The following is a 23212-nucleotide window of genomic DNA, read 5'->3' on the forward strand; positions in this document are numbered from 1 at the left end:
ATTTAATGTACGGACATTCCTTGGCTTACCTTGGTTGCTTCTCTAATTTTGATTCTCCTGAGTGAACTCAAGTCTTTTGATACAGCAACAGGCTCCAATGACAGGTCTGACACATGTTTTACTGTTTTACTTTATTGGGTGGCACAATGTGTGCTGCAGTCTACTAGTAACATTTAGTTTACATGGCCTAGGTACAATTAGTACCATATACTAGGGACTTATAAGTAAATTAAGTGTACCAATCAGGTGTATACCTTTACCATGTTTGAAAAGGAGAGCACAGACACTTTACCATTGGGTAGCAGTAAAGTAAAGTGCACAGAGTCCGAAAGCCAACAAAAACAGGTTCAGCTAAAGAGGGAATAATTTGGGGTGACCCTATAGGAATGGTGAATTTCCAACAAAGGACACAGAAATCTTCAATTATGCATTGTTAATACGATTAATGACAGCTTCAATAGATTGCTGCAACCATAATATCATGTCATACCAACAATCTTTAAATCACATATGTAAACAATTGGCGTGATATTGTAATTCCAGTGGTAGTTAGATAACAAAGAGTTGTGGATGATCACTCCACATATTTTATTTTATTTCAAATTTCATCACACATTTCAATCCAGAATAAATAATAAAGATGTAATCAAACAGTGAGTTTTGAGTTTTTCTTTGCCATGAATAACTACCAACCTTTAGATCCTTAAGTATTAGATTCAATAAAGACACATTTAACTCAAGGACAGAAGCTAAGAAGCTATTTGATTGACTAGTAAAGTTAATCTCTATTTGGTGAGATTTGCAAGAACAAGACACAGACTGTATCTAAATTTGTCAAATCTGATTTCTTATATGTAAAATTGGTTGCTTGAGTGCTAAAAACACTTGCAACTACAATAGAGAATGTACCACCTAAAGTAATTGGAAATAAAATAACTAAGACAATGAATATTCAAAGTTACAAGAATATTATACATATATGTGTGTGTATATATATATATATATATATATATATATATATATATATATATATACAAATATTCATGCAAAATAACATGTGAACCTAGAAAAGCATTGCATAATCAGAGTACGTTGTAAAGAATCAACCAATGGTGTGGGTGTGGTCTTCCAATTCAAACTTCCAATTGAAAAGTCGCCCACCGCCCCCTCCCCTTTAGGCCTTTTTTCAGACGGAATTGCTTGGCAAGAAAATACTTTATATGTATTCATATCAAAAACCTTTGTCAACCATGTCTTCTTCAAGCATATTATTTGAGCATGATTGGTCCAATATTCTCTGGGGCAAGAAAACCCTCTAGATCATCATTTTCAGCCACATAACTTTTAATTGGCATTTGGGCTGTGCATTGTATTTAACTGGATTCTGGACCAGTTCATATGTTGTTGGTATTGTAACCCCTGTCTCTTTATACAGTTTGACTCTCTATAGAGGATGTTGCAGAAATTAATGTTACCATACTATGCAGACCTCTTTCTCCGCACCCCTAGCCTACTGCGTGCATTTTAAAAAATGTCTCTAGGCTCATTAATGTTTATGAAGCAGTTTTTGTTTTTGACTGCTTGCAAATATCCACTTTGCACTGTGCTGTATTGATATACCTAGCACAGCTCAAACATCTGCCTGAGAGGCATCCCATAATGTGCACAAAGCATGTGTTATGTGTGTCTGTGATGTAGTTTGGGAACAAATACACAGGGGCCACACAAGATCCTTCTCTATGATTCTTTGACCTGCCCCCCCATCTATGTACAATTGTTGCTCTATCCTTACATACTTGCTGTTCAATAAAACCTTTCTGTGTTTTTCAAAGTAATAATTCTCCTCTGCAGCAGTTGGGCAGTCGCTCTGTTGCTCCTCAGCACCCCACAAATCCTGCTTTGACTTTGTTTTTAGGTCGAGCATAGCAGCGTGCATGCGCTGCTTTTCCGACGTGTTGGTATGCATCTGGGCTTTTAACATCGCCCACCTTACGCCAATCACTATCACTGGTTGGTGGACTTGCCTTTCAAAAATCCTTTGATGACATTGGTAAAGGGTTTACGTTGGTCTCTCCTTGAGCGGTTTAGTAAGCCTTGGCTATGGACACTGCTACATGGCTAATAGCACTTTTGCCGATAAGTTTGACTGAGAGCGAACTTCTTTTTCCTTTTGTGTCTTACGTTATCGCTGATGCTCATGGCGGCCGTGGCGCTGTGAATCAGCTCGCTTATATGAAACTGTTCTACTTTTGATTTTCAAGTTATGTGGCAAGAAAAGTCCGTTTAGGAGTTTATAACGTTAGTAGCTTTAACTCGAGCAAATACGAGACCAATTGCATTGCAAATGCTTGTTTATTTAAGCAGTTAAATCTCCCAATGGTTTTCAAAGTGACTTGTTTTTCTCCAGAGCAGGACCTGCTTTCCTACGTTGAGCAGAGCTGAACACAATGTTGGCACCTGGCATTACAATTAAGGCTGTGTGTGAAATTTTGTAAAACATTTAACGAAATAGAACTCTGGAATGTAGACAGTATATTTTAGTGTGGAATGTGCCCTTGTGTTCACTTTGGATGCGAGGATGTGTTTCGCACAAAGAATAGTGCAAAATACACAAGTGCCACAAACAACTGCTGTTCACGCTCTGTTGGTTTACGTTGTTCCTGGGCTCATGCAATAATATTTTTGACTGTCTTGAAATTCAACAACAAGTCATAAATGCATAATTTTGGGTATTTTGCATCGGATGCATAACACAAAATGTTGTAAATTACTCCAGATTAAAATACCATTTTACCTAAACTAAATCTGACCAGCTGCTATATTTGGACAAACATTGGCGTCGCCAACTGGTCTCGGCAATTCGAGAGTTAGTGACATTGTCAATGTCAATGCCTTTTAGTGATGTTGTATAGCAGCACGGCGCTGTCTAGTCGAGTCCTAAGAAGTCACACAGAGTAACATGGAACTCTGATTAACTACACTGTAGCCGCAGAAAAAGTGAAGAAAGAACAAGACTAAAGTAAACTGTAACAAAAACTCACAAAACACTCCTCCGATCCTTTGGATCCATCTGGTCTCACAAAGGCAGGGTTTGCAATTCCCGAAGTCCGTATAAAATCAGCAACAACAGAAAGGGAATTGAAACAGTTGTTGCACGAAGTACCCATTGACATAGAAGTTCGGCGCCGCCTGAATATCAAACGGCATCAAATAATGATATGTAACGTAATATTCAATTATATTAAGTACTTTATAAGTTGGTTATATTTTATTTATGCCACCTGTGCTTTTGTTAAAGCGCTGCAGTACCTCCTGGGCAGCACATCTAGGCTTGTGACAGTTTAAAAAAAATATATAATTATTAAACATTATAAAGATTTTGCATTTTTAATAGACTGAGATGAAGTGTACCAAAGAAAGTACATTGTCCCAGATTTCAGAGGCCTTGCGCCCTTCTAATGCCACAGTAGTGTAATTTTTTTTATGCCAAAGTGGCGTTAGAAGGGCAAAAATTCCGTGCCATATTTACAAAGTGGCGCAATGCATGCATTGCACAACTCAGTAACCCTTTGCACCACATTATGCCTGCGCCATACATAAGGTATGCAAAGGGGGCGTTCCCCCGTTAGGGGGGCCAAAAAAAGGCGCAAGGAAATCTATGAGATTTCCTTGCACCATTTTTTTCAGCACTTTTAACGCCTGCTCAGAGCAGGCATTATAAGGAGGCTTCCATTATTTTCAATAGGTCTCCAAGTACTTTGCAGGAGTAGCATCGACATTTTTTACGCTAATCCTGCCAATCGCCGGACTAGCATAAAAAATTATGTGCTAGTACCCCTGGCTACCGCCATGGGGCTGCTAAGGGGTGCAAGAAAAATGGAGCTGCACTGGTTGCAGCGCCACTTTTCATGAATATGCCCCATTATTTAAAAAATATTATGAAAATGGTACAACGACTCTACAAATGTTTTTGTTGCAACAAGTGCCCATTAAAACAGACATTAAATGTGGTACAAATGTCAGAAAGAAAACTAGCCCTTTTGGATGTGTTCCTCTGTGTTTTCTGAGAGTTAGAATGCTACCCATATGCAAAGTGCTTAACGCCTCTTCAGATATAGTAAGAGCTATATAAATCCCATTGGGGTCTCCTCCGCTAAGGCTAAGGCTGAGGAGCGTCGCCCGCTGCTTTCAGCAGAAGAACAATAACATGATAATAATGGATCGTTGTTAAGATTTTATTTTTTGCTGAGCCAGGATAGGGCGAGGCGGGGTTGGAGAGGGCTGGCGGGAGGAGTGGTGGCATGTGCACCTTAAGCCGGCCGTGTTGGGTAGTCCAAACAGACATGTATACCTTGCATTTGTCCACCCAGCTGTATTTCATAGTCGGGAGGAGAAAGTGCACAGGTGCCACTTCCTCTGTGACTGCCGAAACAGGCCGCACACACCACTCTGGGTGCTGCTGTCATGCTGGTGAGAGCAGTGTTGTGATTGGTTGAAGGGAGTCTGGAAGCCGGAGTGCTTTTAGAAGAAGAGGACGGAAGAGAAGAACGCGTCTCCTGACCTGAACATGTAAGTGGGTTTCTTTAAAAATGTTTAAAACATTTTGTTTTAATCCCCACCACACTCACCACCCTTGTTCAGTGGCAGCCACCACTGACAAATCCTCATACAATATTATTTTTGTACCGTTTTCCAGTGCTGGATGTGGTAGGAGATCCTAAATTACTTCACACTGGAAATAACTCAAGGGTTTACCCGCTCTTTCAATAATATCCACTTGGCGGCGCTGTCGGACTTTCAATATGCATGGCAGTTAAATGTAATTCTGAGAGAAAGCTACTACTAGGTGGTATTAATTAACTAGAAATAAATAACTGGCGATTGATCATAATTACTGAAAAGGTATAAGATACAAATTGTGGAATTTAAAAGGCGGATTAGTATAGTCACAGCATTTCTGAGTCAGTCATTCGTTTTCAGGAGTAAAGACTGACTAATGGGCATTGCTTCCAACAAATAAACAAAAAAATAAAGTACACAAAAGCGGATTGTCGGTGGAAAATATATGTAAAAGAAAAATGGGAATATAAAAGCAAGTTAGTGAACTTTCTACCCCATTGTGTGAAAAGAAGCAACTTCTGCATTCTGTCATGTTAAACACCAGCGTGCATTCAAGCCCCAGAAGCCTGGCATTTAAAAACAAATGTTAGTCGATGTAAATTCAGTGATTCTTCTGATGATCGTTTATGATCCGTGGCGTCACTGTTTCTGAGGTTGAGAGGGAGAACAACTACTTGACCTGATGCCTCATGCAACAGCATTTCTAGGAATTGTCATTCCAAGAAAAGGGCCAGGCCTGATGATGTGCTCACATGAAGACTTCTCTTGTGTATTTTTTCTGTACACAACCCGTGTTTTCTTTCTGTTTTTCCCTAAAAATGTATGGATTTTAAAAACAAAATAAAATTACAATTCATTGACATGTCCCATACCCACTCCCCCTATAAAAAGAGAGAGATTTGTTTTTCATATTTTTTTCATAATGTTTTTCGCACATACAGAAAAGTAAGTACACCGACAGATTATGCTAATGCAATAAAGATATGGAAAAAGTACTCAAAAGAAGTGCAATTATATTTTAAACATTTGGAATACGCACTATGAAAGCTAAATGCAGTGTACCCTGATGTGGTCTAAGAAAAAACTTAGGGGGTGATTCTGACCTCGGCGGTAAAATGCCCTTACCGCCGGTCATAAGACCGCCATAACACCGCCGCGGCCGCGGTCAACCGCCACAGTCATTCTGACCCACAACGGCCAAACCTCCAAAAATCCGTCCTCCACTGCAGCCCGCCACATCGGCGGGCAGCGATAAACTGGAGATGACCAAACCTCCACCGTCACGCCAACAGAAATACGCCCATGCCATTACGACCCACGAATCCACACGGCGGTCATTCAAACGCGGTATTCCATTGGCGGTACACACCGCCGCGGTCAGAATACACACACATCACCAAAACACAGCCACATTGGACAATTTGAAATACACACACCTGATACACATACACACACCACTCCCACACAATCAACCAACTATAAAACACACACCCACATCACCCACAAACCCCTGCGACCATAATTACTGAGAGAAGGAGAGAGAGACACAGCAGACAATCCATAGCAAGACACACTGAGGCACACTACACCATCACACACACCACATAGTAGCACAAAGGACCACACACCAACATACTCATCATCACATACACCACCCCACACCTCACCCACACCACCCCATGGCACCCCAAAGGCACCCACACTTTTCGGACCAAGAACTCCGGGTCATGGTGGAGGAAATCCTAAGAGTGGAACCCCAGCTCTTCGGCTCGCAGGTGCAGCACACCAGTATAGCCAGGAAGGCGGAGCTATGGCAGCGGATCGTGGACAGGGTCAACGCGGTGGGAAAGCATCCCAGGAATAGGGAGGACATCCGCAAAAGATGGAACGACCTATGGGGGAAGGTCCGATCGATGGTCTCCAGGCATAACATCGCGGTCCAGAAGACTGGCGGCGGACCCCCACCCACCCCTCCCGAATTTACATCGTGGGAGCAAGAGGTCTTGACCATCCTGCATCCTCAGGGCCTCGCAGGAGTAGCCGGAGGAATGGACTCTGGTAAGTCCCATCTCAACTACTATATCCCCCCCACCCCACCAGCATGCCAACCCACACCCCCACCCTCACCCCCAACCCCCCAGCACATATCCTCCCTGACAATGTCTCACCAGCACAACCCACCCATCCCAACACCAACTCCTGCATGCCAACACAAATCATGGGCACCCATCACCTATGCATGACCACTGCACTAACCCCTCCCCCCCACTAAATACCCTCACAACACCTCCCTCAAGGGAATGCCTGCACTGGGGAACAAGGGCACCCATAACACGCACGCTATTGCACACACAGAAACAATAACCAAACTCTCTTACCCCATGCAGGACCCGAACGACAACACACCAGCCAGGAGGGTCCAGAAGTGTCCATCCCACCACCGGAACAGGCCCACACTGAGGATAGCAGCTCTGTCGACAGTGAACCTGATGACCAGCCCGGACCATCGGGGACCTCTGGGCAGTCGGTTCCCCTCAGGCAGCCACAGGCCACACCAGACCCGACCCCCTCTGCCGACACCAGCACAGCTCCCACCCAGCGGGCCCATGCCTCTGTCTCTAGGACAGCTCAATCAGCGGTGTGTCCGCCACTACAGGGCACCCAGGCTAACCCAACACCCCAACAACAATAGGGACCTGGGGACAGTGGGAGCGGGCACACCGGCCAGGGGACAGAGGTCGGGGGAAACCGGGCAGCTCGGAGGGCTGCTGTGCGACAGGGGGGGGAGGAGAGGCCCAGGGAACCCACTCTCCAAGAGGCCCTCACCACCATCATGGCAGCCTACCACCACTCCCAAGAAACGATGGCGACGGTACTGGCCAGGTTCACTGAGATCCAGGCACAGCAGGAAGAACGCTACATGGGGTTCAGGGAGGAGCTGAGAATCATCGGGACCGCAATGGGGACCATCGTCCTGGCCCTCCACAGGATAGAGGACGCGTTGCGGGACCATGGTGCACCACACAGGGCCCCTGTCACTAGGCCGGACCAGGAACAGCCTACCACCTCCGCCGGCGCTAGTGGACAGGAGGTCCCAACACCTCGACAGCCCCCCAGAACCCCACCTCCTGCTGAAGAACAACCACCCCGTAAGAGGAGCCTGAGACCAAAGAAAAAGACAGAGTAGGATGTCAAGACCCCCGCCAGCAGGACATACCCCCTGAACTCTTCCCACTGTCCCACATTGCCACCCTGTCCAACCATGAACTGCCTATGCTCCATCCTTCCACAGGCAAAAGAACAATGCACCTGTGAGACTGAGAACTGGACTCTGCCATGGATATTCCTCCACCCCCACCCATCACCCTTAGAATCACATGTACCGATATCTAGCACTGTAAATAAATCACATTTTGCACACTAATCTGTTTTGAGTCATGCTGTCTTATTAACAAATGTATTACATATTACTGTTCAATTTCTGTTCTGTCAATTAGTCATGACAACATACCAATGTCAATACGCTGTATTTCATGGGCGAACCAAGCAGAAGTCAGGTACTGAGTCAGACAGCACTGAGAAGGGAAGGGAAAGGCAAAAATTACTGAAAAACATCTGTGGGGAACTACAGAAAGTACAGATGCAGGAGGCTAGAAGCAATTGGGAAATGGCGTGGGTGATTCTTACCTGGGTGTCACTGGAAATACTGTTGTATCACTCTATCCCTATTGTCTGTGTCGTCCTCTGAGTCTTCCTCCTCTTCACTCTCCACAGGCTCCACGGCTTCTACAACACCACCATCTGGACCATCCTCCTGCAGGAAAGGCACCTGGTGTCGCAAAGCCAGGTTGTGAAGCATACAGCAGGCCACGATGATATGGCACACCTTCTTTGGTGAGTACATTAGGGATCCACCAGTCATATGCAGGCACCTAAACCTGGCCTTCAGGAGTCCAAAGGTTCGCTCAATCACCCTCCTAGTACGCCCATGGGCCTCATTGTAGCGTTCCTCTGCCCTTGTCCGGGGATTCCTTACTGGGGTCAGTAGCCACGGCAGGTTGGGGTAACCAGAGTCACCTATTAGCCACACACGTTGTCTCTGTAGCTGCTCCATCACATAGGGGATGCTGCTATTTCGCATCACATACGCGTCATGCACTGACCCTGGGAACTTGGCATTTACATGGGAGATGTACTGGTCAGCCAAACAGACCACCTGGACATTCATCGAATGATAATTTTTTCTGTTTCGGTACACCTGCTCATCGTCTTTTGGGGGTACCAAAGCCACATGGGTCCCATCAATGGCACCAATGATGTTGGGGATATGTCCAAGGGCATAGAAATCACCCTTCACTGTAGGCAAGTCACCCTCCTCGGGGAAAATGATGTAGCTCCGCATGAGTTTCATCAGGGCAGACAACACTCTGCTCAAAATCTTAGAAAACATAGGCTGAGACATTCCAGATGACATGGCCACTGTGGTCTGGAATGACCCACTGGCCAAAAAATGGAGGACTGACAAAACCTGCACCAGAGGGGGAATCCCTGTGGGTTGGCGGATGGGGGACATCAGGGCTGGCTCCAGCTGGGCACACAGTTCATGGATAGTGGCACGGTCAAGTCTGTATCGAAGTATTATATGGCGTTCTTCCATTGTCGACAGGTCCACCAGCGGTCGGTACACGCCAGGATTCCTCCTTCTCATCGCAAGTCCCAGCGGACGGTGCCTAGGAAGGACAACATGGAGCACAGAGTCAGCCAAACCACAGGTACGTACAGACAGCTTGCACAGTTAAAGAATGGCAATGGGTTGAAAGGCGTGTATGTGTGGCAATGCAAGGCCTAGGCCTGTGTGTCGCAGTCAAAATTAAGCCATGTGGGCCCTTGAAATGGCGGCTGCCTGACCTGTGAAGTGGGACAATGGGATGTGAGGTCAATGCGCTGGCGGGGCACACCGTGGCGGTAGGCGGTCGCAGACCGCGGCGCAAAGCCGCATTGGTTAACATTGAAGCCTATGGGTTTCAGGAGCCAATAACGAAGTGCGCCGGCGGTCGCGGTACGCACCGCCGCGGTACGCACCGCCGCGGACGTGACCGCCATTTTCTATCTGCTTAATCACTCGAGACCTGATCATCCACAGGAGAGGACCTATACTGCAAGTGCTGCTGTGACCTCGGTCTGGAAGATACAATGGCTGCTGCAACTGGGGAAAGGGCCCCTGCCTTCACGTCTGAAGAGTTGGAGAAGCTCGTGGATGGGGTCCTCCCCCAGTATGCGCTACTCTACGGTCCTCCAGACCAACAAGTGAGTACACCGGGTGCTAATGGAATGGGCTATGCCTGTGTGGATTGGGGTGGATGTAAGTTGGTGGGGTGGGGGGCGAATGAGGAGTGCAACGCCCGACAGATGAGAGCATGTGCCATATGGCAAAGTGGGTGGGGGGGGGCAATTACATCTAACATGCAGGTCATTGATGAGTTCCTCCTTTCCACCCTGTACATGTCTAATAGGTCAGCGCCCATCAGAAGATCGACATTTGGCGTGCCATCGCCAAGGAAGTCCGGATCTTGGGGGTCCACAACAGACGGGGCACCCACTGCCGCAAGAGGTGGGAGGACATCCGCCGCGGAACAAGGAAGACAGCAGAAACACTGCTGGGGATGGCCTCCCAACCTAGGAGGGGTGCCAGTCGCACCATGACCCCCCTGATGTCCCGGATCCTGGCGGTGGCCTACCCTGAATTGGATGGGCGCTTTAAGACATCACAGCAGACACAAGGGGGTGAGTATCAGCACATTCTCCTATCTTTCTGCGCAGTGGAGGCGTCTGGGTGGGGGAGGAGGGCTGTGGGTGACATTAGGCCAGGGCGCTTTCTGTAGTGTAGTCCTCTCCCTTAGGCATGGCCCTGTGCCCCCGGCCCCCACCTCGGTAGGGTGACAAGTACAGCCATTGAAGGTCCAGCATCTCCCATGTGCGCGTTTGACGTCTCTTGGCCTGTTGTCTTAGTCAGTAGTACTGAGTAGTGTACCCCGAATGCGCGGCTTAGTGCATTAGGCACCTGTGTCTGTCCTCTCCGCCAACGGTGTTGACATTGCATGAACTCAACCTGGTCTTCTTTTTTCTCCCCCCACCCTTTCTCTTCATCTTCTTGTGCATGTGTGCATTAGCATCATCAGGCGGAGGAGATATGGCATCGGAGCACGAGGGAGCTGCAGGACACAAGGCCCCGGTGGGCCCAGGAACAGACACCGAGGGCACCAGTGATCCGGAGGGCGAGGGGAGCACCACGACGGGGACCGCTGGTGAGAGCAGCGAAAGCGACACGTCCTCGGATGGGAGCTCCCTAGGGGTGGCGGCAACATCCGTGCCCCCCGCCTCTACAGGTACAGCCGCCACCCAGCGCACCAGCCCCGCCCTCCCAGCAGCCCCTCAGTCTTCGCTCCGTGCCGGTTCGACCCAGGAAGGCGCGCGTCTCCTTCGCCCCAGGCACCTCAGCCCCTGCCCCTGTTGCCCCTGCTGCCCTCAGTGCGGAGCTCATTGACCTGGTAAGGACGCTCATTGTTGGGCAGACGACCCTTTTGAATGCCATCCAGGGTGTGCAAAGGGAGGTGCAACAGAGCAATGCGTACCTGGAGGGCATTCATTCGGGTCAGGCTGCCCATCAACGAGCGTTCACTGCTCTGGCCTCAGCACTGACGGCAGCCATTGTCCCTGTTTCCAGCCTCCCTCTTCTGACTGCCTCCAGCCTGTCTCTGTCTCCTGTTCCTCAGCCTATCCCATCCACACCATCAGACCAGCCTGCACACACCTCAACACCCAAGAGCAGCTCATCCAAACACAAGCACCACAGATCCCGCAAACACTCACCCGAGCAACACCCAGATGCAGACATGCCAACAGCCACTGCCACCCCTGTGTCCCCCTCCTCCTCGTCTCCCTCCTCCCTCCCTGTGACGTCTACACTCACACCGCCTTGCACCCCAACATCAGCCAGTGCTTCCATCACCACCTCACCCTCCAGTACAGTCCACACTCGTGCAGTCACCACCCCCACTGCCATGTACACGTCCCCTGTGTCCTCTCCCACTGTGTCTGTCACCCCATCTTCCAAGACACACAAACGCAGGCAGCCACCCACCCAACAGCCATCCACCTCACGACAGCCTACAGCACCAGCACCTTCACCCAATGACAGCACACCTGACTCTCCTACAACCACCTCCTCTACCTCCACTTCCATCTCCACTTCTCCTACCCTTTACCTTGGCCCTAAAAAACTTTTCCTGGCTAACCTTAACCTCTTTCCCCCCGATGACCTCCCCCATCCATCTTCAAAGAGTCCCAAGAGCACCGCAGCCACCACCAGCCCAGCTTCGGGTGTCACTGTTGTGCCTGGGTTCTGGAGCCCACCCTTTGCCAGCAGTGGCACATCGATCAGCAGCAAGGACACGTCCAGCCCCCCCCCCGGCAAGGGGACCCGCAAAACCAAGGACCGCCGTGCGAGGACCGACAGGGCTGCCCCCAAGGAGCAATGTGCGCCCACTTCACCACCCACACCATCTGGGGGAGGCAAGGGCCCGAGAGCCCCATCAAAGGAGCGGAAGGGCAGCAGGAGCGCGGAGAAGGTGGACCCCACATGCCACATCCCAGCTGGGAAGGAGGACACTAAGGAGGCCAGGAGTCCGTCCCCGAAGGGTCCAGAAACGTCACGGTCCGAGGGCGACTGAGCAGGGAGTCGAGGCCAGGTCTGGCTCCCTTGACCTGCTGGATGAGCACCGCTGAACAGGGCCCGCGGTGCAGAAGAGCACCGCTGAACAGGGCCCCGCCGTGGAGAAGAGCACCGCTGAACAGGGCCCGCGGTGCAGAAGAGCACCGCTGAACAGGGCCCCGCCGTGGAGATAGGCACCGCTGAACAGGGCCCCGCCGTGGAGAAGAGCACCGCTGAATAGGGCCCGCGGTGCAGAAGAGCACCGCTGAACAGGGCCCCGCCGTGGAGAAGAGCACCGCTGAACAGGGCCCCGCCGTGGAGAAGAGCACCGCTGAACAGGGCCCGCGGTGCAGAAGAGCACCGCTGAACAGGGCCCGCCGTGGAGAAGAGCACCGCTGAACAGGGCCCGCGGTGCAGAAGAGCACCGCTGAACAGGGCCCCGCCGTGGAGAAGAGCACCGCTGAACAGGGCCCCGCCGTCTCAAGCACCGCTCCGCTGGGCACCGCCGTCTCAAGCACCGCTCCGCTGGGCCCTTCTTCTCAAGCACCGCTCCGCTGGGCCCTTCTTCTCAAGCACCGCTCCGCTGGGCCCTTCTTCTCAAGCACCGCTCCGCTGGGCCCTTCTTCTCAAGCACCGCTCCGCTGGGCCCTTCTTCTCAAGCACCGCTCCGCTGGGCCCTTCTTCTCAAGCACCGCTCCGCTGGGCCCTTCCTCTCAAGCACCGCTCCGCTGGGCCCTTCTTCTCAAGCACCGCTCCGCTGGGCCCTTCTTCTCAAGCACCGCTCCGCTGGGCCCTTCCTCTCAAGCACTGCTCCGCTGGGCCCCGCCGTCTCAAGCACCGCTCCGCTGGGCCCTTCCTCTCAAGCACCGCTCCGCTGGGCACCGCCGTCGCAAGCACCGTTTATGGTTCACTGTGCCCACCATGCCTCCTCCTTGACCAGTGGAGACTGTCATCCACCTGATGGACTGTGGCTTTGCACTCCCCAGGATGGTCCAGTGGGCAGCCCACCCACTGTAGAGACATTGAGAGACTGTGGCTTTGCACTCCCCAGGATGGTCCAGTGGGCAGCCCACCCACTGTAGAGACATTGAGAGACTGTGGCTTTGCACTCCCCAGGATGGCCCAGTGGGCAGGCCACCCACTGTAGAGACATTGAGAGACTGTGGCTTTGCACTCCCCAGGATGGTCCAGTGGGCATGGTGGCTCCTCGTGGATCTGGCGTCGTGGACTCATGTGGCTGTGGTGCCCCCCCCTTCCCTTCCCCCTGAGGTGCCTGTAGTTTTTACATCTGATGCCCCTGCAGTGTTCTCTCCAAAGGACTCAGGTCTCCTGTGTGGGCTTTGCCCTTGTTTCTCAAGACTTTGGCCCACGGACATGCTGAAATCGTAGGTTGTGCAGGACTTGGTACTTCAGTTATACACTGATGTGTGTGTCATTAGTTTTGTTGTGGATATCTTTCATGGTTGTACGCTAATTTTCTGGAGCTTTTTGGTACATAAATATTTATTCAAAATATGATTATGTCCTAGCATTTTTCAGGGGTGTTTGGGTGGTGTCACTGTGACTTGGTGCGCTGCATTGGTGAGTACATAGTTGGGGGGGGGTCGCATATGTGTGTGCCCGTAACCTTTCGTCCTCTCCCTCCCGTGTGTCGTAGGTGCAGTACTCACCGTTGTCGTCTGCGCCGGACTTCGTACTCGTGGTAGATGAGAAGGTAGACGAGAGCAGGTAGGATGTTTAATTCGGGTTCCATGCTGTCCTCCTTCCTCCTGGAGTGCGTAGTGGTGAGCGTTTTCCCGTCCGTAGTCTGTTTCCGCCGTGTTTTTATCGGCGGTGCTCCCGCCCCGGAAAAGGTGGCGGATTGGTGAGTTGGAATAGTGTGGGCGGTACATTGTCTGCCGCCTGTCTGTTGGCGGTGACCGCCGCGCTGTTTGTTTGTACCGCCGTGGCGGTCGGAGTGTTAAGGTGGCTGTCTGTGTTGGCGGTTCCCGCCAGGGTCAGAATCCCATATTTTTTACCGCCAGCCTGTTGGCGGGTTGGCCGCCGCTTTAACACCGACCGCCAGGGTTAGAATCACCCCCTTAGTCTCTCCACCCTCCTTTGCTAAACAATCACAGGATCTCTTTTCTATGCGTTTGTTTACAAAATACCACACCAACTCCTTTTGATCACGCTAAGCCAAGTCTCCAGACCAACTTGCAGGAATATTTATAGCCTGGCAATTTGTCAACAGCACTTAGAAGACCATTATTCAAAAGAAAATAAACCCAAACACGCTAACCAAAAAAGATCCTTGCATGCAGATGGTGCTACAATAAGCACCTGAGAGTTGTGGGGCAGAGGGCATACTGGAAAGCCTCATTATGTACTTCCCAGCCAGAATAATACTTTAAAACAGAGCAACGCTAAATCACCCATGCCAAAAAATAGAAGCAGCTGCTCACTGAGCAAGCAGCTCTTCAAGACTATATGAAACAAAAGGGTACTTTCAATGCGATTACCAACACACACATCTAGTGCCATGTGCTTTCCTGCAGATGGTTGGTCTACAAAACAGCTGGCAGCCTGGAGGCACATCTCTAGAGTGTTAACTAGCTAATAAAAACAAAAACAAGATAAGAACCAGATTTATAGGCCTGTTTTTAAATGCGCTTGAAATCGAAAGACAGGAAAGCAGTGTGAGCTCTAACTGAACATGGACCCACCAGTAACACAAGCAGGAAGGAAAGAAAAACATAGTCCAACAGAACAAACACATAAACAACCAGAGTGTTAAAATACATTACTTGGGCAGTGCTCCGTGAGAGGAAGCAAAACACAAAAAAAAGGAGAGACAAAGAACAAGGATTGACCACTAGCAAGCAAGCATTTTTAAAGGACAATGAAAGGAACAAATAAAAAGCCAGTGGGCCGGCTGTAAGTCACTAAGAATATACAGCATGTGTAAAAAAAGACAGCCCAAGCACTGTCTAGCCATGACCTAAAAAAACAGATCTTGGTAATGTTTTTCTTAAATTGGTATAAAATTGGTTATGCTGTCTTGATGATGCATGTATGAAAAGCCCATTTTATGAACTGCATAATTTTGATCAGAGGAGTTTCTGACCAAGTCAGAGATAGACCCTCCTGATGAAACCTGCATGACCTTCGCAAGTGAAAAAGAATGTAATAATGAAATAACATGCAAAAATCAGTGCCATAGCATGGATTTCCACATGTTAGTTCTCATTTCGCAGGTGCCTATATGGATGTCACTTGTTATTCCCCAGTAATCCAGCTACACAGATTTATTGGCTCTGTCTTTATCAGTTATACTGGGTAATGTATTCCCAGTATGAAAATACCAAATGAGGTGTGACCATTGGCAGGATCTGGCACATAGAAAAGGAGATTAAGCACTTATGGGAAGCTTTGAAACCCTATGATCCTGTGTGAGCTTGTTTACATTTTACTAAAAATCGCAAACCCATTAAACTGCATGTTGTTTCACTGCAAGTGGTTTTAAGTACCTGATCATAAGCTCTGTTTTTCTCTAGAATCTACAGGAGAAACAGTGGCCAGTTATGTTGCAACCCCAATCGCTGGCCCTGTCCTAGGTGGATTTCTGGGATTCCTCTTCATCTTTGCTTTAATAGTATGTTGCCTGATATGCTACGCCAGGTGCAAGAGATCAGAGGATGATGGTGAGTCACCCAGTAATGTTCTGACATAGTAAAATGTGCTATATCCACTCTGCTTATAATCTGTGCTGTCTGCAGAATATGCGCACATTAGGAGAAATTGCTTTTTAAATTGATGCCATTTAGACAGTACACTACTACACACGAAGACCGATATAGAGCACCAAAGATGTCAGAGAAGAAGAACAGTTTGGGGAAGGATTTCAGTTTTTATTACCAGTGAAAAGACTCCAAGAAAATATGGGGGAAGGTATTCAAAGCTGAATAAGTCAAGGCCATTTTGTCATGCAATATCAAGTATCTATTTGTATTCCTAGAAATTCAATGCAGGGTCTTATATTCAAAAGTGTTTAATTTCAAACACTTCCAAAACACTTTGTCAATTGACAGTTATCCACTCCGAACTATTTCTGAACTCTACTCACCACATCTCAACCTTACCACATTAGAATTTCCCTGCCCTGTCCAATCCATCTGTCCATGTTAAGTAATCTCCATTACTCCAAGCTCAGGTCTTCTTTGTCACAGTCCTCAGTTTCCGAACCAAACTTCAGAGGGAGATAAAGAGAGTCAAAATCCTAAAAATATTTGTATTTTCATTACTTGGCTGCCCTCTTCTTTCTGATTATGGACATAGAAGTGGTCTGCACATGGTATGCTTCCTGTAGGTACCAAAGCCAAGTAATGAAACCCCTAATATTCTGCTGTTTGGCTCTCTTTATCTCACTTGGGAGGTTGGTTAGTAAGTAACTGGGTCATTACTTCCTTGTCATTCTTCCTCATCCCAGTTCTCACAAGCTTGAGTACCTACCCAAGCAGAAAATTGGCCAGAATGCACTGCTATAAAAAGCAATAAAAGAAATGCATAACCAGACCAAACAATGCAACACTGACTGATGTTTTAATTGACCTAAAATTGAATTCTCAACAGACTCGTGTACTTCAACTCCAAATCTGAAAACAGACCTTAAACACTTTAAGCTGGAATAAGTTATAAACGTGTGCACTGTCTGCCAAGTGGCTGTAGTGCAGTTGTCGTACATTGACATTCCTTTTAAAAATCCCCATGATAAAGGCATGCCATGAGCTTATCTGTGCAGGACATTCCATGGTAAATCTGCACCCTCATTCTCATAAGCTAGAATGAAAATCTTCTTCAGCACACTGTTGATCCCACCTCGAGACTGGCTACACCAGTACTAACTGGAGCAGTGCTAGAGGGATTCTTTTTGGGACAGACCAAGTCTCTAGTTTCGTGTCCATGCTGTTTACAGCTGTGAAACTAGGCCTTCTTGGGATCAAAGTTTTTACCCGTATGCCCATTTGTGGACTGCAAAGAGGTTCAGGCCCACCCTCCTGAGCAGGGTTTTGGGGCCCTTTTGAAGTCTTTTTGTTTTTGTCCTTAGGTGTCTCACCAATCTTCCCATGGGGAGGCTTTGTGACCCCTTTCGTTTGCCCCCCCTGTGGAAGTCTTGGCCACCCTAGTCTTGACCCAATGGTCTGTCTCCTTTCCCAATAATTCGGTAGAAATTGGACCTAGGTCTACCAGATGTTGAGTCAACTTGTCATTTAAGCAGTTACTTAACAGGTGTTCCTTCATAAACAAATTATAAAGCCCATCGTAGTCATGCACTCCACTGCCAGTTATCCAACCATCTAGTGTTTTCACTGAGTAGTCTATAAAATCAGGACTGGCTCGAGATTTTGTAGCCCCCCGGAACCTAATTCTATACTCCTCAGTGGTGAATCCAAAGCCCTTAATCAGGGTAGCCTTCATGTGGTCATAGGATTCAGCATAAGCACCAGTGAGTGTGAGGAGTCTATCCCTACACTTACCAGTAAAGAGTTTCCAAAGGAGAGCTTCCCAGTGAGATCTGTTTAACTTTGTAGTTGTATAAGCTCTGTCAAAAGCTGTGAATCATTTGGTGATATCATCACCTTCTTCATATTTTGAGACAATCCCTTTGGGGATTTGTAGGAGATCAATATTCTATCTGACCCTATTTATATTTCTGCCTCCATTAATGGGTGCTAAGCCCATTTCTGCTTTTCCCTTTCTGTAGCTAGAAGTTGTTAATCCAAAGCTAAGGTTTTGGCCCTCCTTGCTGAAAAGAGGTCTTTTTCATTGAGGCTGCCCTCAATGTTCCCAGAGGAGCTGGTCTCCCCTGTGGAAGATTCAGATCCTGTGAGCACTATTCTTGGAGATGAGGGCTTTGGGGCCCTGGTCTCCCTAGTTAGGTGAGGAGGGGGAGGTCATCCTCCTCATCTCTAACATCTTCCCTGTCTGAGTGGAGGTGGTCCCTTGAATAATCTGTCAAGAGCTCCTGGAGCTTGACCTTGGTAGGTTTGGACCCTGTTATTATCTTTTTCAGCTTACAAAGGTACCTTAACTCTTTCCTCCGAGCTGCTCATTATGTTACTAACGTTGGGATCACTTTTTAGAAACTAAAAGCTCCTGCTAGTCTAGCAAATGCAGTCATAGACCCACGGCTGATCCACCAATGTAGGAAGCTGGCTCTGTATATACTACATCAAAATGAGATATAGTGTGCACACAGTCCAGGGGTTCCCCAGAGGCTTAACAGAGGCTAAAGTAGCTAATACTAATGCTCTCTTTTGTGGTAGTGCGGTCGAGCAGTTAGGCTTATCAGAGGGTAGTGCAAAGCATTTGTTGTCCACACACAACCAATAGAAGAAGCACACACTCAATGACTTAACTCCAGACCAATAGTTTTTATATAGCAAAAATACCTTTTCTTAATTTATTTCTAGAACTACAAAATTCATGTTGCAGGTAAGTACTTCAATAGACTCCTATTTCACACATATATCAATACAACTTAGTTTGAAATCAGTTTTAGAAATATTGGCAATTCTATGTTTTAAAAGTTGACACTGGAATTTTCAGAAACAGTTCCTGGCTGGAAAAAAGGTATTACAATTTAAAGGTAAGTACTCGACTTACAGTTCCAGTGTCCGGGGGTTAGGAAATCCACAGGTTGGGATTCAAGTTAATCCCCAACACTCACCACCAGCAATGCTGGGTTGGCCGGGTGCAGAGGTCAATGTTGAGGCAAAATTAACATGGGCTCCCATGGAGACTGGGGGCACTCAGAATCAGGCCTGCCTGCAGGTAAGTACCCGTGACTTCAGAGGGCAGATCTAGGGGGTTTAGAGGAGCACTGGGGAGTCCAGGTGTAGGCACCAAACATACACCCTCAGCGGCACTGGAGCGGCCAGGTGCAGAGTGCAAACAAGGTGTCAGGTTTCCAATGATTCGCCATGAGGGGCCCCTGGGGGTCACTCAGATGCTGCAGGTGTAGTCCAGGGGGTCGACTGGGGCAAACCACAGACTGGACAGCGTGGAGAGCTGCCTGGCAAACGTAGATGAATCAGAGGTCGGGTTCTCCAAGGCCTGGGGACTGTGGGTGAAGTGATATCTTCGTCCGGAGCTTTCGTGGTCAGGTGTGTCCTTGGGATCCCTCTGCAGGCGTCGTCCTGGAGGGGTGGAGAGGTCAACCCAGGGTGGGCACCTTCTCAGAATCGCCTGGGGATTCTCTCTATTGGGTTGGGACACCTGGACACAGGCCGTGGGCGTCAGGTGCAGAGTGGTCAAGACTCACACATCCGGAGTGGGACTGGAGTCCATGGTTGTGGTTTCTTCTTGGACAGGGCCGCTGTCCACAATAGTTCTTGGTCATTTTGGGTGCAACACAGTCCTCTGGAGCTTGGCAGAGGTTGATGGTTCCTCTGGATGGGTTGCTGTTCTTGTGCAGGTTCTTTGAAGCACGGACAGGCCTATAGGGCAGGGAATGAGTCAGTTGTCATCTTCCTTCTTCTTTGCTGGGTGTTCAGCTTAGGAGTCCTTCTTCTTTCTTGTAAGGTCATCAAGAATCTGATGACTTGGGTTCAGGGGAACCCTTAAATCCTGGATTTTTAGGGGTGTTACAGGGGTCTGAGGGCAGAAGTCAATGGCTACTGTCCCTGAGGGTGGCTACACCCTTCCTGTGCACACTCTCTTTGGGGAGGGAGACACATTCCTAACCCTATTGGTCCCTGTCCTCCAAACCAAGATTGAGTATTCTGCAGGGAGGGGGTCACGTCAGCTCTGGACACCTTAGTGGTGGCACTAGCTGGTGAGGTCACTCCTCCCTGTTTTCCCTAATTTTCCCACTGGACTTGCCACCAAAAGTGGAGCTTTGTCCGGGGGGGAGGGCAGCTCCACTAGCTGGAGTGCCCTGTGGCACTGTCACATGAGGCTTGGGCCTTTGAGACTCACCGCCAGGTGTTACAGTTCTTGCAGGGGGGAAGTGTGAAGCACGTCCACCCAAGACAGGCTTTGTTTCTGGCCACAGAGAGCATAAAGGCTCTCACCCTATGTGGTCAGAAACTTGTCTGGAAGTGGCATCCAGGTGCTTTTCTCATGCTGCTTAACAGAACAAGCGCAGACTCTTGATTGGTTAGGGGAGCTCTTCTGACATCGGAGAAGGAGAAGAGCACCAAGGAGGACACGCAGCCTGTGGGTAAGTGACGTTTTTTATTTTAATTGTGTAATGCATGTGTGTGTAATGCATGTATGTGTAATGCATGTATGTGTGTAATGCATGTAAGTGTAATGGTTGTGTTTATTTTGTATTTGGTATTATGGTTGGGGCTTTTGGAGGGAGGTGGTGTTTGTGTTTTGGGAAGTGGTGGGGCACTTCACTTGCCTCATCACTTTCAAAGGGTAGAAGCTGCCTCTGCCTAACCTTGCTGATTGGCTGACGATGCCCCCAGTCTGTCATAAATTAAGGAAAAGAGCTTTGTTTCCAGTAAAGTGGCCTGCTTTTTCCTAACACGTTCCTCGATTCATGGCTGTAAATTGGCAACCAATATCAGTCAATCAATAGGTTCGGAGTCCAAAAATATTTAAAATTCCAAACCAGTTAAAATATTCAAACTTATTTTCGTGGCGCGTATTAGTGGTTTCTTCTGCCAGATGTCCATGCTGCGAACAGTACCATGCTGAGCTGTGAGTGTGTTGTGCTCATGTGTGCATTTCATTGCCTAATGTTTCACGCTTCTTCTTTGTAGATGAGAAACAGATTGTGAACAGCTTCAGCAATCCCAGCTGGTGAGTAATACACACCTTTCTCTCCTGAACAACCCTTTCCTGATCCCAATCCCATCACAGAAGGGACCTGATCAGCAGTGAAAGGATAAGGAGAGACATCGGCCCTGGTTTACTACACTGCTCTTGTATGTCAGATATCATCCCATATGAATTAGGGTGCCAAACAGTCCATTCAGACCATGCCAGAACATGTTCAAAATGATGGTCCTCATTATGGGAGCTGTCATGCTACTAAAACTGTCTTTGGATCATTTTGCATGCATATCACATGTGCGAGGCCTGACATTCTTGGTGTGGTTTCCACTGACTATTTCTCTTCAGACCTCCAGTTAGTTTTTGCCGAGTTTGTTTTTGCTGGCCTTAGAATTCTGCACACTTTACCGCTGCTGACCAGTGCTTGGGATCTTTCCTTAAAACGTGGTAACATTAGCTTATCCACAATGGCATATTTATTTGACTTATAAGTCCCTAGTATGAGTATGTATCTGTGCCCCGGCCAGTAAAATATATGTTTCTAGTGGGCCTGCAGCACTGGTTGTGCCACCCACTTAAGAAGCTGCTTAAACATGTTCCACACCTTCCATTGCAGAGCCTATGTGTGCAGTTTAAAACTGCTATGTCGACCTGACAAGTTAATCCTCTTGCCAAGCCCAAACCTTCCTTTTTAGTACATATAAGTCACCCCTAAGGTAGGCCCGTACAGCCAAGGGACAGGATATATATATATATATATATATATATATATATGGGTATATACTTTTAGGTTTTACTTGTCCTGGTAGTGAAACATCTCTTAGGTTCATTTGTCACTACTTCAAGCCCTATGTCTCCCATAGGGTAGTCTTAGCATTACCTTATTACATTTTATAAGAGTAATTTCCAAATGGGAAGATATAACTGATTTAAGTTTGGTGTCTCTCGAATCACAATTTAAAATCACAACTTAACGTAAGTCGGATTTTAATTTGCAAGTGCCGTTTGGTACATGCTTCTTGTCTTTGATCACATGTCTGGGGCAGTTGAGAGTGGGTTTTTGTATTCCTCCTAGACTGTCACACCCAAGATGACCTTAGGTGTCACTTGATGGGCCAGACCGGCCCAATGGGAGGGAGAAGCTGTACCCAGTCTCACTTAAACCTCACTTAAGCCTGAATAGGTCGTGTCCTATCCCCACACAAATGGCTGGAACCCTCCCTGTACTGAGTCTGGAGCAGGGGCAGGAAGTACAGGGACTCGGTACACTTCAAAGGCATATCTTTGAATTCTCCCCCACTTCAAAGGCACAACTGGGTATAAAAACTGGAATGCAATCTGAGCTATATGCCCTCTGTTAGAAATGGGGTCTTTGGTTGGCAGTCAGGTTACCCCCTTCACAAGCAAGGACCCTCACGCTAGTCAGTGTAAGTCACACACAATCCAAATTATCCTGTGCCCACCCTCTGGTAGCTTGGCACTGAGCAGTCAGGCTTAACTTAGAAGGCAATAGGTAAAGTATTTGTGCAATAAATCATACAATAACACAATAAAGCACCACAAAAATACACCACACAGTGTTTAGAAAAATATATAATATTTATCTGTATAAATGCAGGTCAAAACGATTAAAATGCAATAAGTATATGCTGAGATATTACTGAAAAGTGATATAAAGTGTCTTAAGTCCTTTTAAAGGAAACAAAGTCTCTTTCAAGCACAAAGTACCTGGGCTGCATGAAAAATCTCTGCAAAGGACCGCAGAAGAGGAGATGTGTGGAAACAAGGGGATGTGAGTCGATTTTTCGGACCGCACACAGTGATGTGTCATTTAGTTTTCACGCAGAGCCGGCTTTGCATCAATTTCCGGCACCCGGTCGTGAATCCTCTTCGGGTTGGGGGGTTTTCAGATGCCCCGGGGACAATGTGTTGATTTCCGGCGCTCCTAGTACGAAGTGTCAGGAGCTGCGTCGATCCGGTAGGTGTTGGGTCGAATTTTCTACCGCACGACAGGCACTGTGTCGATTCCTCTCTGAAAGTCAGGCTCGGCTGTGCGTCGATCCGGTGAGGCCGTGCGTCGAATTTCCAGTCGATACACTGGCACTGTGTCAATCT

At 48.0% G+C, this 23212-nt stretch overlaps 1 protein-coding gene across 1 annotated transcript in view; it reads left to right on the plus strand.

Moving 5' to 3' along the window:
* Positions 1 to 23212, plus strand: part of LOC138246460 (uncharacterized) — a 95008-nt gene that overhangs the window by 55186 nt on the left and 16610 nt on the right. Inside the window, exons 3-4 of the mRNA XM_069201096.1 lie at positions 15868 to 16014; positions 21085 to 21124. Of these exons, the coding sequence (XP_069057197.1) occupies positions 15868 to 16014; positions 21085 to 21124 (187 nt within the window). The remainder of the gene's footprint in view (positions 1 to 15867; positions 16015 to 21084; positions 21125 to 23212) is intronic.

This window comes from Pleurodeles waltl, chromosome 7 (assembly GCF_031143425.1).
Source record: "Pleurodeles waltl isolate 20211129_DDA chromosome 7, aPleWal1.hap1.20221129, whole genome shotgun sequence".
NCBI lineage: Eukaryota > Metazoa > Chordata > Amphibia > Caudata > Salamandridae > Pleurodeles > Pleurodeles waltl.